At 46.8% G+C, this 19,029-nt stretch overlaps 1 protein-coding gene across 2 annotated transcripts in view; it reads left to right on the top strand.

The window, feature by feature from the left end:
• rnaseh2b (ribonuclease H2, subunit B) overlaps window positions 1-19,029 on the top strand; it is a 73,917-nt gene that overhangs the window by 30,542 nt on the left and 24,346 nt on the right. The window contains exons 9-10 of one of the 2 annotated variants that reach the window (XM_072514216.1): window positions 761-809; window positions 11,467-11,544. In XM_072514216.1, the coding sequence (XP_072370317.1) occupies window positions 761-809; window positions 11,467-11,544 (127 nt within the window). The remainder of the gene's footprint in view (window positions 1-760; window positions 810-11,466; window positions 11,545-19,029) is intronic. The other variant, XM_072514217.1, reaches the window with a different exon arrangement.

The raw sequence follows: 19,029 nt of genomic DNA, 5'->3' as shown, positions 1-19,029 counted from the left end.
AATTTGGACAAATTCTGGCAAAATTGGACAAGATGTGGCAGAACCAGGTTCTAATGGCACTCCACTGCTTTCTCTGGTCACCCGTGGAGCTTCTGCCCCAATTCTCCTGATGACTCAATGGGTTGGGCGTCTCTGATGCGCCCGTCTCACTTTCTCTGCCGTTTGGACGAAGTCTAGGCCCCTTCACTCCACTACTCCTTGACCGCCGGAAGTGACCCCACCCAAATTAGGGGGACTTGATGTTGTGAATCCTTAACTGAGATAGTCCTGAAGACTAAATAGAGTCCTTACTCTTCAATCAGACACTTGCTTCAGTCAGAGTTTGTGGGTTCAAGCCCTCACCTCGGTTCGAGTGCAGTTGACACCTCAGTGGGCCCTCACAGTCGCATGTAAGAGATACTCTGGCACTACTCTAAGAAGCATAGGGGCGTTATTCTGGTGTTTCTGACCAATGTTTATCCTTTACCATCATTAAAACACATCATTGCATCATTTATTCCTTTGCTGTTTATGGGAGCTTGTTGTGTGAAGCATTCTGAGAATACTCATTCTGAGAATACTCATTCTGTACAAGGTCAACAACATATAGGTTATATTTGATTTGCTGTGAGGGTCTTTGGGACATCCTGAGGCCATGGAGGATGTGACATTTAACAAAACTGCAGAGTCATCTTACAACCACGGTCCTACTCATGGTACTAATATTTACAACATCTGGAGTTTCTCATTTCGTACTAATATTTATATTTCCGTTTGTTAGGTTACCAGCTTTTTCGACAAAAACGGCAGTGAGCGAGCCACCATCAAAGGTCTGTTTCTATCGTATTGGTCATGATTTGCTGCAAGGCATTTTATAGAAACCTTTAAAAAGTAGTAGCATGATATTACTGGCATAAGTACATCTAAAATTTATTACTGAAGCAGTTCGAGAGGGATGAATGTAATGTATAAAATAAGATTTCATATTTTAAAATGTTTTGGCAGAAACAATAGAACATGCCAATCTTTTTAAACATTCCCATAAAGACATTTTTAGAAATTGAGCCAGCAGAATAGCCATTCGGTAAAGTCTGCTTTTTCACTTCAGATACATTGTGTAATGATACGTATTTACATCCTTGTAACGGAGTCTGAAGACTGGGATTTCATCCCCCACTCCTGGACTTAATGTAGGCATATTCCAGGCTGATATTGCAATGAAAGAGGAGCCATTACAGTGAGGGTCTGTATTCTCAGAACGCTGAACCACTCGAGGGTCTGTATTCTCAGAACGCTGCACCACACGAGGGTCTGTATTCTCAGAACGCTTCACCACTCGAGGGTCTGTATTCTCAGAACGTTTCACCACTCGAGGGTCTGTAGTCTCAGAACGCTGAACCACTCGAGGGTCTGTATTCTCAGAACGCTGCACCACACGAGGGTCTGTATTCTCAGAACGCTTCACCACTCGAGGGTCTGTATTCTCAGAACGCTTCACCACTCGAGGGTCTGTAGTCTCAGAACGCTGCACCACTCGAGGGTCTGTATTCTCAGAACGCTTCACCACTCGAGGGTCTGTAGTCTCAGAACGCTGCACCACTCGAGGGACTGTATTCTCAGAACGCTTCACCACTCGAGGGTCTGTACTCTCAGAATGCTTCACACTCGAGGGTCTGTATTCGCAGAACGCTGCACCACTCGAGGGTCTGTATTCTCAGAACGCTGCACCACTCGAGGGTCTGTACTCTCCGAACACTTCACCACTCGAGGGTCTGTACTCTCCGAACGCTTCACCGCTCGATGGTCTGTATTCTCAGAACGCTTCACCACTCGAGGGTCTGTAGTCTTAGAATGCTTCACCACTCGAGGGTCTGTATTCTCAGAACACTTCACCACTCGAGGGTCTGTACTCTCCGAACGCTTCACCACTCGAGGGGCTGTACTCAGAACGCTGCACCACTCGAGGGTCTGTATTCTCAGAACGCTTCACCACTCGAGGGTCTGTATTCTCAGAACACTTCACCACTCGAGGGTCTGTACTCTCCGAACGCTTCACCACTCGAGGGGCTGTACTCTCCGAACGCTTCACCACTCGAGGGGCTGTACTCTCCGAACGCTTCACCACTCGAGGGGCTGTACTCTCCGAACGCTTCACCACTCGAGGGTCTGTACTCTCCGAACGCTTCACCACTCGAGGGTCTGTACTCTCCGAACGCTTCACCACTCGAGGGTCTGTACTCTCAGAACGCTTCACACTCGAGGGTCTGTACTCTCAGAACGCTGCACCACTCGAGGGTCTGTACTCTCAGAACGCTTCACCACTCGAGGGGCTGTATTCTCAGAACGCTGCACCACTCGAGGGGCTGTATTCTCAGAACGCTTCACCACTCGAGGGGCTGTACTCTCCGAACGCTTCACCGCTCGATGGTCTGTAGTCTTAGAACGCTTCACCACTCGAGGGTCTGTACTCTCAGAACACTTCACCACTCGAGGGTCTGTATTCTCAGAACACTTCACCACTCGAGGGTCTGTACTCTCCGAACGCTTCACCATTCGAGGGTCTGTACTCTCAGAACGCTGCACCACACGAGGGTCTGTATTCTCAGAATGCTTCACCGCTCGATGGTCTGTATTCTCAGAACGCTTCACCACTCGAGGGTCAGTATTCTCAGAACACTTCACCACTCGAGGGTCTGTACTCTCCGAACGCTTCACCACTCGAGGGGCTGTACTCAGAACGCTGCACCACTCGAGGGTCTGTATTCTCAGAACGCTTCACCACTCGAGGGTCTGTATTCTCAGAACACTTCACCACTCGAGGGTCTGTACTCTCCGAACGCTTCACCACTCGAGGGTCTGTATTCTCAGAACACTTCACCACTCGAGGGTCTGTACTCTCCGAACGCTTCACCACTCGAGGGGCTGTACTCTCCGAACGCTTCACCACTCGAGGGGCTGTACTCTCCGAACGCTTCACCACTCGAGGGGCTGTACTCTCCGAACGCTTCACCACTCGAGGGTCTGTACTCTCCGAACGCTTCACCACTCGAGGGTCTGTACTCTCCGAACGCTTCACCACTCGAGGGTCTGTACTCTCAGAACGCTTCACACTCGAGGGTCTGTACTCTCAGAACGCTGCACCACTCGAGGGTCTGTACTCTCAGAACGCTTCACCACTCGAGGGGCTGTATTCTCAGAACGCTGCACCACTCGAGGGGCTGTATTCTCAGAACGCTTCACCACTCGAGGGGCTGTACTCTCCGAACGCTTCACCGCTCGATGGTCTGTAGTCTTAGAACGCTTCACCACTCGAGGGTCTGTACTCTCAGAACACTTCACCACTCGAGGGTCTGTATTCTCAGAACACTTCACCACTCGAGGGTCTGTACTCTCCGAACGCTTCACCACTCGAGGGTCTGTACTCTCAGAACGCTGCACCACACGAGGGTCTGTATTCTCAGAATGCTTCACCACTCGAGGGTCTGTATTCTCAGAACGCTTCACCACTCGAGGGTCTGTATTCTCAGAATGCTTCACACTCGAGGGTCTGTAATCGCAGAACGCTGCACCACTCGAGGGTCTGTATTCTCAGAACGCTGCACCACACGAGGGTCTGTATTCTCAGAACACTTCACCACTCGAGGGTCTGTAGTCTTAGAACGCTGCACCACACGAGGGTCTGTATTCTCAGAATGCTTCACCACTCGAGGGTCTGTATTCTCAGAACGCTTCACCACTCGAGGGTCTGTACTCAGAACGCTGCACCACTCGAGGGTCTGTATTCTCAGAATGCTTCACACTCGAGGGTCTGTAATCGCAGAACGCTGCACCACTCGAGGGTCTGTATTCTCAGAACGCTGCACCACACGAGGGTCTGTACTCTCAGAACGCTTCACCACTCGAGGGTCTGTATTCTCAGAACACTGCACCACTCGAGGGTCTGTAGTCTCAGAACGCTGCACCACTCGAGGGTCTGTACTCTCAGAACGCTTCACCACTCGAGGGTCTGTATTCTCAGAACGCTGCACCACTCGAGGGTCTGTAGTCTCAGAACGCTGCACCACTCGAGGGTCTGTATTCTCAGAACGCTTCACCACTCGAGGGTCTGTATTCTCAGAATGCTTCACACTCGAGGGTCTGTACTCTCCGAACGCTGCACCACTCGAGGGTCTGTATTCTCAGAACGCTTCACCACTCGAGGGGCTGTACTCAGAACACTTCACCACACGAGGGTCTGTACTCTCAGAACGCTTCACCACTCGAGGGTCTGTATTCTCAGAACGCTGCACCACTCGAGGGTCTGTAGTCTCAGAACGCTGCACCACTCGAGGGTCTGTACTCTCAGAACGCTTCACCACTCGAGGGTCTGTATTCTCAGAACGCTGCACCACTCCAGGGTCTGTAGTCTCAGAACGCTGCACCACTCGAGGGTCTGTATTCTCAGAACGCTTCACCACTCGAGGGTCTGTATTCTCAGAACGCTGCACCACTCGAGGGTCTGTATTCTCAGAACGCTGCACCACTCGAGGGTCTGTATTCTCAGAACGCTTCACCACTCGAGGGTCTGTATTCTCAGAATGCTTCGCACTCGAGGGTCTGTACTCTCAGAACGCTTCACCACTCGAGGGTCTGTATTCTCAGAACGCTGCACCACTCGAGGGTCTGTATTCTCAGAACGCTGCACCACTCGAGGGTCTGTATTCTCAGAACGCTGCACCACACGAGGGTCTGTACTCAGAACACTTCACCACACGAGGGTCTGTACTCTCAGAACGCTTCACCACTCGAGGGTCTGTACTCTCAGAATGCTTCACCACACGAGGGTCTGTATTCTAAGAACGCTTCACCACTCGAGGGGCTGTACTCAGAACGCTTCACCAAACGAGGGGCTGTACTCAGAACGCTTCACCACACGAGGGTCTGTATTCTCAGAACGCTGCACCACTCGAGGGTCTGTATTCTCAGAACGCTGCACCACTCGAGGGTCTGTATTCTCAGAACGCTGCACCACTCGAGGGTCTGTACTCTCCGAACGCCTCACCACACGAGGGGCTGTATTCTCAGATCGCTTCACCACACGAGGGTCTGTATTCTCTGAACGCTTCACCACACGAGGGGCTGTACTCAGAACGCTTCACCACTCGAGGGTCTGTACTCAGAACGTTTCACCACTCGAGGATCTGTACTCAGAACGCTTCACCACTCGAGGGTCTGTACTCAGAACGTTTCACCACTCGAGGGTCTGTACTCTCAGAACGTTTCACCACTCGAGGGGCTGTACTCCGAACGCTTCACCACTCGAGGATCTGTACTCGGAACGCTTCACCACTCGAGGGTCTGTACTCAGAACGTTTCACCACTCGAGGGTCTGTACTCTCAGAACGCTTCACCACTCGAGGGGCTGTACTCTCCGAACGCTTCACCACACGAGGGTCTGTATTCTCAGAACGCTTTACCACTCGAGGGGCTGTATTCTCAGAACGCTTCACCACTCGAGGGGCTGTATTCTCAGAACGATTCACCACTCGAGGGGCTGTATTCTCAGATCGCTTCACCACACGAGGGTCTGTACTCTCAGAATGCTTCACCACTCGAGGGTCTGTACTCTCCGAACGCTTCACCACTCGAGGGGCTGTATTCTCAGATCGCTTCACCACACGAGGGTCTGTATTCTCAGAACGCTTTCCCACACGAGGGTCTGTACTCTCAGAACGCTTCACCACTCGAGGGTCTGTATTCTCAGATCGCTTCACCACACGAGGGTCTGTACTCAGAACGCTTCCCCACACGAGGGTCTGTACTCTCCGAACGCTTCACCACACGAGGGTCTGTACTCTCCGAACGCTTCACCACACGAGGGTCTGTACTCAGCACGCTTCACCACTCGAGGGTCTGTACTCTCAGAACGCTTCACCACTCGAGGGTCTGTACTCTCCGAACGCTTCACCACTCGAGGGGCTGTACTCTCAGAACCCTTCACCACTCGAGGGTCTGTACTCAGAACGCTTCACCACACGAGAGTTTGTATTCTCCGAATGCTTCACCACATGAGGGGCTGTACTCAGAACGCTTCACCACACGAGGGGCTGTACTCAGAAAGCTTCACCACACGAGGGTCTGTGCTCTCAGAATGCTTCACTGCCGAGGATCTGTACTCTCAGAACGCTTCACCACTCGAGGGTCTGTACTCAGAACGCTTCACCATTCGAGGGCCTGTATTCTCCGAATGCTTCACTGCCGAGGGTCTGTACTCTCACAATGCGTCACTGTCGAGGGTCTGTACTCTCAGAATGCTTCACTACACTGTCATGCGAGAGTGCCTTTAAGAACTGTATGTTTAAGCAATGTACCTTTAAGAAAACAGTGATGTCATAGAGTGGGTGGAGCTCAGCTCAGGTCAGCCATTTTGCAGGTTTTTAGTTTCAGTTTTAAAAAGCTGTGGGTGTGTGTCTGTGGGTTTCCAGAGAGCTGCAAGAAGAAAGCAAGGTGCTGGAGCTGAAATCAACCAAGCTAATATATCTCTGCCATTCTACAGAAAATATATATATCCTTTAATCTGATGTGATACTGTTTAAAGGTGTTAAGTCTCTTGGAAGATTGAAGGAACATTTTAAGGAGTTATTTACTGTTGTAATATTTTCTGAGTTATCTTTGAAGTAAGGGATGTTAAGAGATCCAATGTTTATTTAAGATGTTAAGTTGAGTTCATGGAATACACAGTGATTTGTGTTTAAAAACCCACGTGTCCATAATTGTAATTCCACACCTAGGGAAAAAGCCGTGTGCTAGGAAAAGCAACAAATCCATTAAAGGGAGAGGTTGGTTGAACTCCATGATACATTTTGGGGTTCTGAAAACGCCTCCCCCATAACATTGGGTGCTCGAGGGGGATAAAAGTCTATCTATTGGATTGGCCTTTGTGAACTTAAAGACAGTGAAGGATTGTTGCTTTTCTGGTGTGGTATTTTAGTTTAAGTGGGGAAAGTGTTGTGAACAATGGCTCTTTCAGAGGCTCAGAAGTTTTTGGGGGTGGTGAATGTCACACCTAGTACTTTACGGACAGAAACTAAAACAGACTGTTAGATTTGGCAAGAACATTGCAGTTAACATTACCTGACAAAATGCGAAAAGATGAGGTAATTATGGCAGTGGTTAAGCATTTAAAGTTACCTGAGATAGAGTTTGACTCATTGGAAATGGCAAAAATTCAGTTGCAAATTAAACAAATGGAACATCAGAAAGAATTAAAGCGGCTGGCATACGAGAGTGAGAGAGAGGAAAAAGAAAGAGAGCGAGAGGAGAAAGAGAGAGAGAGAGGAAAAAGAAAAAGAGAGAGAAGAAAGGAGAAAAAAAAGAAAAAGAAAGGGAGATACAGATCAGGGAAAAAGATAAAGAGAGGGAGTTTGAACTTCAGAAAATGGCCATGAAACATGACAATCAGTTGAAATTGGCAGACATAAAGGGAAACGGACAGTTGGATGATAGTGATGAGGATAGTGAGAAACAGCGTCATAGTCGAAGCCTTGGTGGGCATCTATTTAAATATGTCCAAGCATTGCCAAGGTTTGACGAGAAGGAAGTGGAAGTCTTTTTCATTTCATTTGAGAAGGTAGCTAAACAAATGAAATGGCCACAGGACATGTGGGTGTTACTGATTCAAACAAAGCTGGTAGGTAGAGCCAGTGAAGTGTTTGCATCACTACCGGAGGAGGTATCTGGAACGTATGAGGAGGTGAAGAAATCCACCTTCAGTGCATATGAGCTAGTGCCTGAAGCTTACAGACAAAGGTTTAGAAATTTAAGGAAAGAATTTGGTCAAACATACATGGGGTTTGAAAGGCTCAAACAGAGTAATTTTGATAGGTAGATAAGGGCTTTGAAAATAGACCAAACTTATGAAGCTCTCAGAGAAATTAAAGTTTTGGAGGAGTTAAAAAATTCAATTCCTGGTCAGTAACCACGGAACGCTGCACCGCACGAGGGCCTATACCCATGGAACTCTGCACCAGCCTGGGATCTGTACTCATGGAATAATGCACCTCCCGAGGGTCTGTACTTGTGGATGCAGTACCATCCGGGAATCTGTATTCTCAAATCGCCCACCACCCACCGAGGTTCTGCACCCGCGGAGCGCTGCACGGCCCGATGGTCTGTGCCGTAGAACGCTGCAACAGCCGAGGGTCTGCATACTCGTGGAATGCTGCACCACCCCAGGGTCTGTACTTGTGGATGCTGCACCCCCCCCCCCCCCCCCCCCCAAGGGTCTGTGCTCGCAGAGTGCTGATCTGTTTGAGTGTCACAGACAAGAGTTTTTTAATGTGTTTTCTTACTGTTCATGATCAAAGATTTTTGTATTTAAGATGTATTCTCCTACTCAGAGTAATTGTTCCAATTTAAATTATTCCAGCAGCCAGCTTTTTTGTGAGCTTTAAGAAATAAAGAAGGTTGTTTATTATCCCGCCCTCTGATTTTTAAAGATTCAATCGACAGCACACACTGTTACTCACATAAAAACTTGATCCAAATCAAGTTGAAAAATAATAAGATTACAAAGTATGTTTATCTCAGGATCTCTTTTGTGGCAGGTCTGTAGTTTCTAGAATGAGTTGATGCTTTTAGCTGAAGTGAAGGTCTTGTAAGGAGAGGTTTCCTAATAAGCTGCAAGGCTTCTTGTAGTTGAATATCCAGAAGGGTGATACCCAGGTGAACTTGAAATTGTAATAGGTTGGGGGGGGGGGGGGGGCCCTTCTCTCACTTTCAAGTCATTGATGTTCATTACCTTGGCTGATCAGTTGACTCCAGGTTGGTTCACGGCATCCCGAAGGTGTCTTTGCCTCTGCAGAGCTGATTCTTGCTGTTTTAAAGGTGGGCAACAAATTTGGCTGACTCATCCACCTGACCTGTTACAAGTCCAAAGTCCTTTTCCAAATAAGGTGGGTGGCCAGTCAATTATATATCCTGTGTGTTGGCTTTCACACCTTGAGAGTTTAAAACAGCAGTGTATTTGTATTTTATTAGGTACATTCAATTTGAAATTACCCTTTTGTATTAGTTTCAGGAAAAGGCATTGAGCCAACATCTGCCTGGAGAACTCCTATTGCTCCCACTTGAGACAATGGAGAGTTTCAATGCATGAGATAGGTTAGGTGATCATAAGCCATCTTTTTGTACCCTTTTGTGGTTTTTAAAACTATAAAATATTGACGCAAGTTCATAATACACTGAACATGACACTGAGGTTCAGTACTTGTGGATGCTGCACTGTCTGAGGCTCATTACTTCTCGAGCACTGCGTTGTCTCAGGTTGACCAACTCCCAGCGGCAATCCTAAAGGATATTTTGGCATCAGGGTGAACCTATGGGGTGGTGTGCCGAGGGTCGGTCTCCATGGGGTGTGGTGTTGACCGAGAGAAGTCGCCATGGGATGTGGCATTGGTGAGGGTCAGTCGCCAAGGGGTGTGGCGTTGGCGAGGGTCAGTCGCCATGGGGTGTGGCGTTGGTGAGGGTCAGTCGCCATGGGGTGTGGCGTTGGTGAGGGTCAGTCGCCATGGGGTGTGGCGTTGACTGAGAGCAGTAGCCATGGAGTGTGGTGTTGACGAGGGTCAGTCGCCATGGGGTGTGGTGTTGACCGAGAGCAGTAGCCATGGGGTGTGGTGTTGACCGAGAGCAGTAGCCATGGGGTGTGTCGTTGGCGAGGGTCAGTCGCCATGGGATGTGGCGTTGACGAGGGTCAGTCACCATGGGACGTGGCGTTGACGAGGGTCAGTCGCCATGGGGTGTGGCGTTGACCGAGAGCAGTCGCCATGGGATGTGGCGTTGACGAGGGTCAGTCGCCATGGGGTGTGGTGTTGACGAGGGTCAGTCGCCATGGGGTGTGGCATTGACCGAGGGTCAGTCGCCTGGAGTGTTGCATTAACTGAGGGTCAGTCGGCATGGGATGTGGCGTTGGCGAGGGTCAGTCGCCATGGGATGTGGCGTTGGCGAGGGTCAGTCGCCATGGGGTGTGGTGTTGACCGAGGGTCAGTCGCCATGGGATGTGGCGTTGGCGAGGGTCAGTCGCCTGGAGTGTGGCATTGACCGAGGGTCAGTAGCCTGGAGTGTGGCATTAACTGAGGGTCAGTCGCCTGGAGTGTGGCATTAACTGAGGGTCAGTCGCCAGTTTTGGTCCCCAAGTAACATTCTGCCCTCAGATTGGTTTCTCATTTATATGTATGTATGTGACTCCCGTGTACAGATTTTCTTAACAAGTACATTAAGCATTCTGTGTCCCTTTTTATATATCCAGCTGGTAATCATAGCATTGGAGCACCTGAATGTAATAAATCTGATCATTTCCATGCGAGTAGCTGCTACCGGACTGTGATCAAAACCTAACTGGAACTCTGATATTCTCCAGTGATGGAAACTTGCCAAATCTACCAAGTCTCTGGTTCTTTCTATGTGCCTAATAAGTTCAGAGTAATGAGGGAGGGGCAAGAAGTGCCTCACTAGCATTGCCAGCTTCCCAAGGAAACAAATAATATAACAAAAACCTTGTAACATAAAGGTCCTGGTGACAGTACAACTACTACCCTCCCCACACTGGGTTCTGCGACTCAGATGTGTCTGTGGCAGCTAATCTAGACAACAGTTAGCAATGTGAGAGGCTAACTCTGCTGTCTCGGTCCAGCATGAACGTTCACCATTGTCGCTACTTATCGGTCTTCATTAGGGAATGGCTTTACTGCCAGTCATGACACAAGTACACTTCCACACACACGCGCACACACACCTATTCGCTCATTCTCTCACTCACCATGATCGTGACTTCTGAACAAGTAAAGACAGGTTTTTCCATTAGTTCTGAATCTACCCCACAATGCAAGTGAAGCCAAACTGGGGGTCAATTAACGTGTATCAGAAGAGGGCCATGAAGTGGTATGGTTGTGTTCTATTATTTCACTTGCTTGTGAGAGCCCTATTAAAGGGTATGTGCCCTGTGCTAAGTTTAATGAGGGGTTGTTCCCCTCTCTGTCGGCAAAACTTTTTTCATTAACGTTAGTACAAAAGGTATCCCAAGGTAAGTAAATGAGGAATTTCTGGTTATCAGAAGCAATAATAACACGGACCCTGTTAAAATATACTGCTGTATATCCTGCTCAAGAACTTGCATGCTCAAGAACTATTCCTAATTCTATGACTTTGTGTAAAGCAATTTGAATATTTAGTGGGAAAAAGTAGTTTCCACAGTAAGAAAAAATGCTCATTGTGCTCAGTTATTGCTGGTTTAGTTCAGCTCACTGGAACCTTTGCACGAAGATCTGCATGAAATTCATTTTACTTGTGCATGAATTGTCCGAATTCAACACTTGGTAGAGATCCTGCGTCCATTGCGTATTTTAGAGGGTTTATTTTGGCAAAGGGCTTTTCTTTTCCTGCAATGAAGCATGCATCCTGTCAGTGTTGCATAACTTAGTTCAACAAAACCTTCATAAACTGCCATTACAGAAAAGAAAACTGTCCGGCAAACTAGTGGAGGCTGACGAAGACTACACCAAGTTCAACTCTGATTCAAAAGAGACAAAGGTAAGGAGCTTCCTCTCTTGACTCTTGCACGCATGATATTGTTTGGACTGTACTTAAAACCAGAATCTGTGAAGAAGTCCGTTCTCAAGTATTTTAGACACTTTCCATTTTATTTGAGAATAGTGTGGAGCACTGAGCCACACAGGCCAGGGATCCCTGGCTCCCTGCACAGGCCAGAGATCCCAGGCTCCCTGCACAGGCCAGAGATCCCAGACTCCCTGCACAGGCCAGAGATCCCAGGCTCCCTGCACAGGCCAGAGATCCCAGGCTCCCTGCACAGGCCAGGGATCCCTGGCTCCCTGCACAGGCCAGAGATCCCAGACTCCCTGCACAGGCCAGAGATCCCAGGCTCCCTTCACAGGCCAGAGATCCCAGGCTCCCTGCACAGGCCAGAGATCCCAGGCTCCCTGCACAGGCCAGAGATCCCAGGCTCCCTGCACAGGCCAGAGATCCCAGGCTCCCTGCACAGGCCAGAGATCCCAGGCTCCCTGCACAGGCCAGAGATCCCAGGCTCCCTGCACAGGCCAGAGATCCCAGGCTCCCTTCACAGGCCAGAGATCCCAGGCTCCCTGCACAGGCCAGAGATCCCAGGCTCCCTGCACAGGCCAGACATCCCAGGCTCCCTGCACAGGCCGGAGATCCCAGGCTCCCTGCCCAGTTCCTGCCGAGCTGATCTCAGCCTCGACACAATTGGCCTGAATGCACCTGAGCTAAGGGGACAATTGGCCAGTGAGCAGTTTGAACATTAAAATTCTGTTCAACTGTTTTGCAATCACTTAAAGAATTTGTAAAATGGTTTTGTAAGCTCCTATCCATAAACATTAACAAGGGAAAACAGACTTTAGAAGCACAATGCAGTCCTTGCAACGTGCTTTCCAAACTGAATTGTAGCCATGTTTTATTTTATAATAATCTTCATTAGTGTCACAAGTAGGCTTACATTAACACTGTAATGAAGTTACTGTGAAAGCCCCTAGTCGCCACACTCCGGCGCCTGTTCGGGTAAAAGAGGGAGAATTCAGAATGTCCGATTCACCTAACAAGCACGTCTTTCAGGACTTGTGGGAGGAAACCAGAGCACCAGGTTGAAAAGTGATCTCTGTAATAGCAGCTCTTGGGCAATGATTTTTGATCAGGGTCAGGAGATGCTGTCTCTCATTGGTCTGAACATTTGTTCAGTGGGCAGCCAGGGCTGAATTGCCATTTCTATGTTCTCAATCTGTCGCCGATTAATCAACTCTTTCAATACATCACCAAGTTTCTGGCGGTAACTTTGTCCAAAGTTGCAGAGGATGAAATAAGTTGTGAAAAAAGTAGATTAGGGAGTGAGGGTTGGCTGTTGAGTGGTGATATTTAATGACATACAATAAAGAGGATGCTTTCACCACTGGACATGCCACAGGAGAGGGTTTGATTGAGCTGTTTGATTAACCCCACTTCCTTGCTCTTCCCATAGCCCTGCAAATCTTTCCTTATCAAGTCCATATCCAATTTCCTTTTGAAATTGATGATTGCTTTTACCACCCTCTAAAGGTAGAAAGATATAAGACCCCAGAAACAACATAAGCCACAATCTATTGTACAAAGTCACAGATTCAGAAAGAAAGCACTGCCACAGGCTTGGAGGAGGAAGAGTGAAACGTTCAGGTTTATGCAGAAGCTAAGTGTAGCATGCTTTGGAGGAACAGGTGATTTTGGACCAATAGTTTCCAAAGGTCTTGAAGTGGCAGTTTTAAACACTCCCCTTATGCCTGGGTCTATTGTAGTCTAATTGATAGTGATTCATGGCCATGATTCATCAGCAACGTGGGACTGGTACATCAATCATCAGCAATTCATTTCCCTTCTCAACGACCCTGAGGCCGAACACCAGGACTTGTATTATCATTCCTTGTCTGCTGGCGGCAACTGTATTCCAGTGAGTGTGGGAGGTTAGGGATGAAATTTGAAGATTTCTGGAGATGCATAGAATCATAGAATTTATAGTGCAGAAGGAGGCCATTCGGCCCATCGAGTCGACACCGGCCCCTGCAGAGGAAAGAAAATTATTTCTATGAATTGAGGAATTCCAACAGGATGTGTGGCCTTGCTATTGGTGTGAATACCTTTGCACAGAAGGGGCAAGGCAAGAAAGACTTTGTGCACAAGTCGTATTCCACTGTGGAAGCTTTCACAGTCAAGTTAAACTTGTTTTCAAAACAAATGAAGAGCAAATAGTTTGCCCACTTTCCAAAGCTGAAATTCTTGGAAGTGCCACCATAAAGACCGAGATGTGCAGCAGCATTTTGAGAGACTTGCACAGAGCACCTTCTTGTCAATCCTCTGACTTTGGGATAATAGAGAGGACACTGGAGCTGGCGTCAAGCATTCTGTTATTTGACTATGATAAACTCCTTCAAGAATTACAACTTGAGCTCTTTGATCTCCAATGTGATTCCACCTTCAAGGAAAAATACAGTTCAAAATACTAGGCAAGTTTTATGTTTCCTTGAATGGAACGAAGATCCCAAATATCTGCAAGGTGTTTTGTTTGGCTCCATCTATGTGTGTGAACAAATATTTTCCCTCCTGAAGTATAATGGCAAAATCCGGCTCCAACTCCATCTACAACTTTGCTGATGACATGAAAGAAGACAGCAAGTGGTAGTGGATGGAAAGTATTCCGCCTGGAGGGATCTATGTACGTGGACCCCAAGATCCCTCTGTACCTCCACGCTTCCAAGAATTCTGCCTTTAACCCTGTATTCAACATTCAAATTCGACCTTCCAAGTTGAATCACTTCATGTTTACCTAGGTTTAACTCCATCTGCCACTTCTCAGCCCAGCTCTGCACCCTGTCAATGCCCTGTTGTAACCTGCAACAGCGCTTGACACTATCTCCAACTCCACCAATCTTCGTGTCACCGGCAATCGTACTAACCCACCCTTCCACTTCCTCATCCAAGTCATTTATAAAAACCACAAAGAGCAGAGGTCCCAGAACAGATCTCGGCGGGACACCACTGGTCACCGACTTCCAGGCGGAATACTTTCCATCCACTACCACTCGCTGTCTTTCGGCCAGCCAATTCTGTATCCAGACCTGAAATTTCCCTATATCCCATGCCCCCTAACTTTCTGAATGAGCCTACGATGGGGAACCTTGCCAAATGCCTTACTGAAATCCATATACACCACATCCATTGCCCGACCTTCATCAATGTGTCTCGTCACATCCTCAAAGAATTCAATTGAGGCTTGTGAGGCATACAAAGCAATGCTGACTATCTTTAATCAAACTATGTTTTTCTAAATAAGTTGACAGCTTCATATTCCTAGGTGTGCACATCACCAACAATCTGTCCTGGTCCACTTGTGTCGACAGCGCAACAATGCCTATACTTCATTAGGAAACTAAGGAAATTCGGCATGTCCGCATTGACTCTTACTAATTTTTACAGATGCACCACAGAAAGCATCCTATCTGGCTGCATCACAGCTTGGTGTGGCAACTGCTCGGACCAAGACCGTAAGGAACGACAGAGAGTTATGAACACAGCCCAGTCCATCACGTGATCCCACCTTCCATTCATTGACTATGTCTACACCTCCCGCTGCCTGGTGAAAGCAGGCAGCATAATTAAAGACCCCTCCCACCCGGGTTATTCTCTCTTCCAACCTCTTCCATTGGGCAGGAGATACAAAAGTCTGAGAACTCGCACTAACAGATTCAGAAACAGCTCCTTCCCTGCTGTTACCAGATTCCTGAAAGACCCTCTTATGGACTGAACTGATCTCTCCACGCATCTTCTCCACTGCTGTAGCACTACACTCCGGATGCTTCACCTGATGTCTATGTATTTACATTGTGAATTTATTGTATGTTCTATGAGTTTCATGTATGGAACAATCTGTCTGGACTGTACGCAGAACAGTACTTTTCACTGTACCTCGGTACACATGAAATGAATGGAAAATCGCTTATTGTCACAAGTAGGCTTCAAATGAAGTTACTGTGAAAAGCCCCTAGTCACCACATTCCGGCGCCTGTTCGGGGAGGCTGGTACGGGGATTGAACCCGCGCTGCTGGCCTTGTTCCGCTCTACAAGCCAGCTGTTTAGCCCACTGTGCTAAACCAGCCCCATGACAAATCTAAATCTAAACAAATCTTGCTACAGGTCCCAGTTAGCTGACCAGCCTCAAAGATCCTTATTGTGGATTTCCACAACAAAATTGGTAGTGCACCTTGGTGGCACTGTAAAGAGGGGTGACAAACTGCATTGTTCATATTAAGCAAAGAGTGTGTAAAAAAGGGAGCACATCATTCTGATGGTATACTTACAAGGAACATTTTATGTTTATTTCTACAAAAATATATTTTTATTTTAATAGAGGTAAATTCTGTTTTTATGAAATGGGTCAAGGCCAAGTTCATTCCATTAAAAAAGGATTTTGCTTAAAACCCTGAGACTTATAGTAAAAGAATCAGAAAAAAGCGATGCAGTCAAACAAAAAATTAATTTATTTCACAGTGCAGGACCATACACAAAAACAATGAGGAATTGGCAAACGATTAAGTAAAATAATTTAAGTGAGTGAACTCTTCAGCCTGAAATTAGCCAAACCAATACTCGCCCAAACAGGCAAGCCTGCCCGTCACAACAGCCTTTTTAGCAAATCCGGGATTTACCTGTATCTCTTCTGAATTAAATTAATTAACAGAGAAATTGCTTTAGAACTTCTGGTTCACGTTGACGATAAAATAGTTTTATCATATTTTGATTATTGTCACAGTCAAATGACGAATTACTGATGATTCAATAAAGCAAATTGCAGATTTAAATGTAAAATAACTTCTTTACATTGTCATCAATAAATGAGGAAAAAACAAACTTCTATGTAGTTCAGTGCACTGAAAAGTTTTAGATACATTAAAAAGTGTTCTAACATGACCAATGCATTTGTGTGGTAAGATCAACGAACAACACACTGCTGCAGTTTCCAATAGTGCATGGGGCACAATCTAATGGCCTTGTCGTATTTGACTCGGGAGGTGACAAGGCTGGTAAATCTCAACAGGTTTACGAAGCTCCCCGCAACCCAATAACCCCTCCTAACCTTTTTGGTCACTAAGGGCAATTTATCATGTCCAATTCACCTAACCTGCACGTCTTTGGACTGTGGGAGGAAACCGGAGCATTTGGAGGAAACCCATGCAGACATGGGGAGAACATGCAGACTCCGCACAGACAATGACCCAGCGGTAAATCGAACCTGGGACCCTGGCCCTATGAAGCCACAGTGCTATCCACTTGTGCTACCGTGCTGCCCAAAGTGTGCAATCAAGCACACTTAAATATATCTATGCCAGAGTTACCCAACGTGTGGGATCTAACGACCTTGCCTCGAAGACCCCAAGTGGGTGCCTTTTAGCACTGGTTTCCACAAACATAAGAACATAAGAACTAGGAGCAGGAGTAGGCCATCTGGCCCCTCGAGCCTGCTCCACCATTCAATGAGATCATGGCTGATCTTTTGTGGACTCAGCTCCACTTTCCGGCCCGAACACCATAACCCTTAATCTTTTTATTCTTCAAAAAACGATCTATCTTTATCTTAAAAACATTTAATGAAGGAGCCTTTACTGCTTCACTGGGCAAGGAATTCCATAGATTCACAACCCTTTGGGTGAAGAAGTTCCTCCTAAACTCAGTCCTAAATCTACTTCCCCTTATTTCGAGGCTATGCCCCCTAGTTCTGCTTTCACCCGCCAGTGGAAACAACCTGCCCGCATCTATCCTATCTATTTCCTTCATAATTTTATATGTTTCTATAAGATCCCCCCTCATCCTTCTAAATTCCAACGAGTACAGTCCCAGTCTACTCAACCTTTCCTCGTAATCCAACCCCTTCAGCTCTGTGATTAATCTAGTGAATCTCCTCTGCACACCCTCCAGGGCCAGTACGTCCTTTCTCAAGTAAGGAGACCAAAACTGACACAATACTCCAGGTATGGCCTCACTAACACCTTATACAATTGCAGCATAACCTCCCTAGTCTTAAACTCCATCCCTCTAGCAATGAAGGACAAAATTCCATTTGCCTTCTTAATCACCTGTTGCACCTGTAAACCAACTTTTTGCGACTCATGCACTAGCACACCCAGGTCTCTCTGCACAGCAGCATGTTTTAATATTTTATCATTTAAATAATAATCCCTTTTGCTGTTATTCCTACCAAAATGGATAATCTCACATTTGTCAACATTGTATTCCATCTGCCAGACCCTAGCCCATTCACATAGCCTATCCAAATCCCTCTGCAGCCTTCTAGTATCCTCTGCACTTTTTGCTTTACCACTTATCTTAGTGTCGTCTGCAAACTTGGACACATTGCCCTTGGTCCCCAACTCCAAATCATCTATGTAAATTGTGAACAGTTGTGGGCCCAACAGTGATCCCTGAGGGACACCACTAGCTACTGATTGCCAACCAGAGAAACACGCATTAATCCCCACTCTTTGCTTTCTATTAATTAACCAATCCTCTATCCATGCTACTACTTTCCCCTTAATGCCATGCATCTTTATCTTATGCAGTAACCTTTTGTGTGGCACCTTGTCAAAGGCTTTCTGGAAATCCAGATATACCACATCCATTGGCTCCCCGTTATCAACCGCACTGTTAATATCCTCAAAAAATTCCACTAAATTAGTTAGGCACGACCTACCCTTTATGAACCCATGCTGCGTCTGCCCAAAGGGACAATTTTCATCCAGATGCCTCGCTATTTCTTCCTTGATGATAAATTCCAGCATCTTCCTGTTGCTCTTATGTTGCTCTTTTTAGCCTTAGTTTTATTACCTCTGATTATGTCACCTTTGCTCATGAGTCGCCAGGTATCTTTTTGATACCGCCACGTGGTTCAAGCTCGAGTTATGATTAATAAGTCAGCACACCGCTTAGTAAGATTGAAATCAATGGTCATTTATTATATACAACAATTAATGCTTACACAATAATCCTACTATCTGTATCGAAACCTACCACTACTGGCCAATACTTAACTTTAGGAAGGGCCCACCAGGTCAGGGAAACGAATGGCTTATCGAATCGGATCTGGCCCGCGGGATTCAAAAGGCTGATACGGGTCGATGGCTAGGAGTCTTTATCGGGTAGCGATTGCTGGAGTCAAACTTACAGTTTCTGGTGGATGTTCTTGCGAATTAACTTTGAGAATTGTATATATTTGAAAAGGAAGAATATTAAATGATCTGGAGAACCAACCAGATCGGAATGGTCAATTCTGCTGTAAATTCGATGATTTATATCTCCCAAGAGCTGCATTATACAGAACACTTCAATCAATACGAATCGATATTGAATACCTTGTTTATTTAATAAAATGAACATTCAACCCAGGATAGGCATGATACTTTTTGAGAGCTTTAAATAACGTAATTGAAGTTCTGCAGTTATTTTTGCAGTAATGTTGATTGTTGATTT

Source organism: Scyliorhinus torazame, chromosome 8, assembly GCF_047496885.1.
Source record: "Scyliorhinus torazame isolate Kashiwa2021f chromosome 8, sScyTor2.1, whole genome shotgun sequence".
NCBI classification, from domain to species: Eukaryota; Metazoa; Chordata; class Chondrichthyes; order Carcharhiniformes; family Scyliorhinidae; genus Scyliorhinus; species Scyliorhinus torazame.
This window is presented reverse-complemented; position numbering and strand designations above follow the sequence as displayed.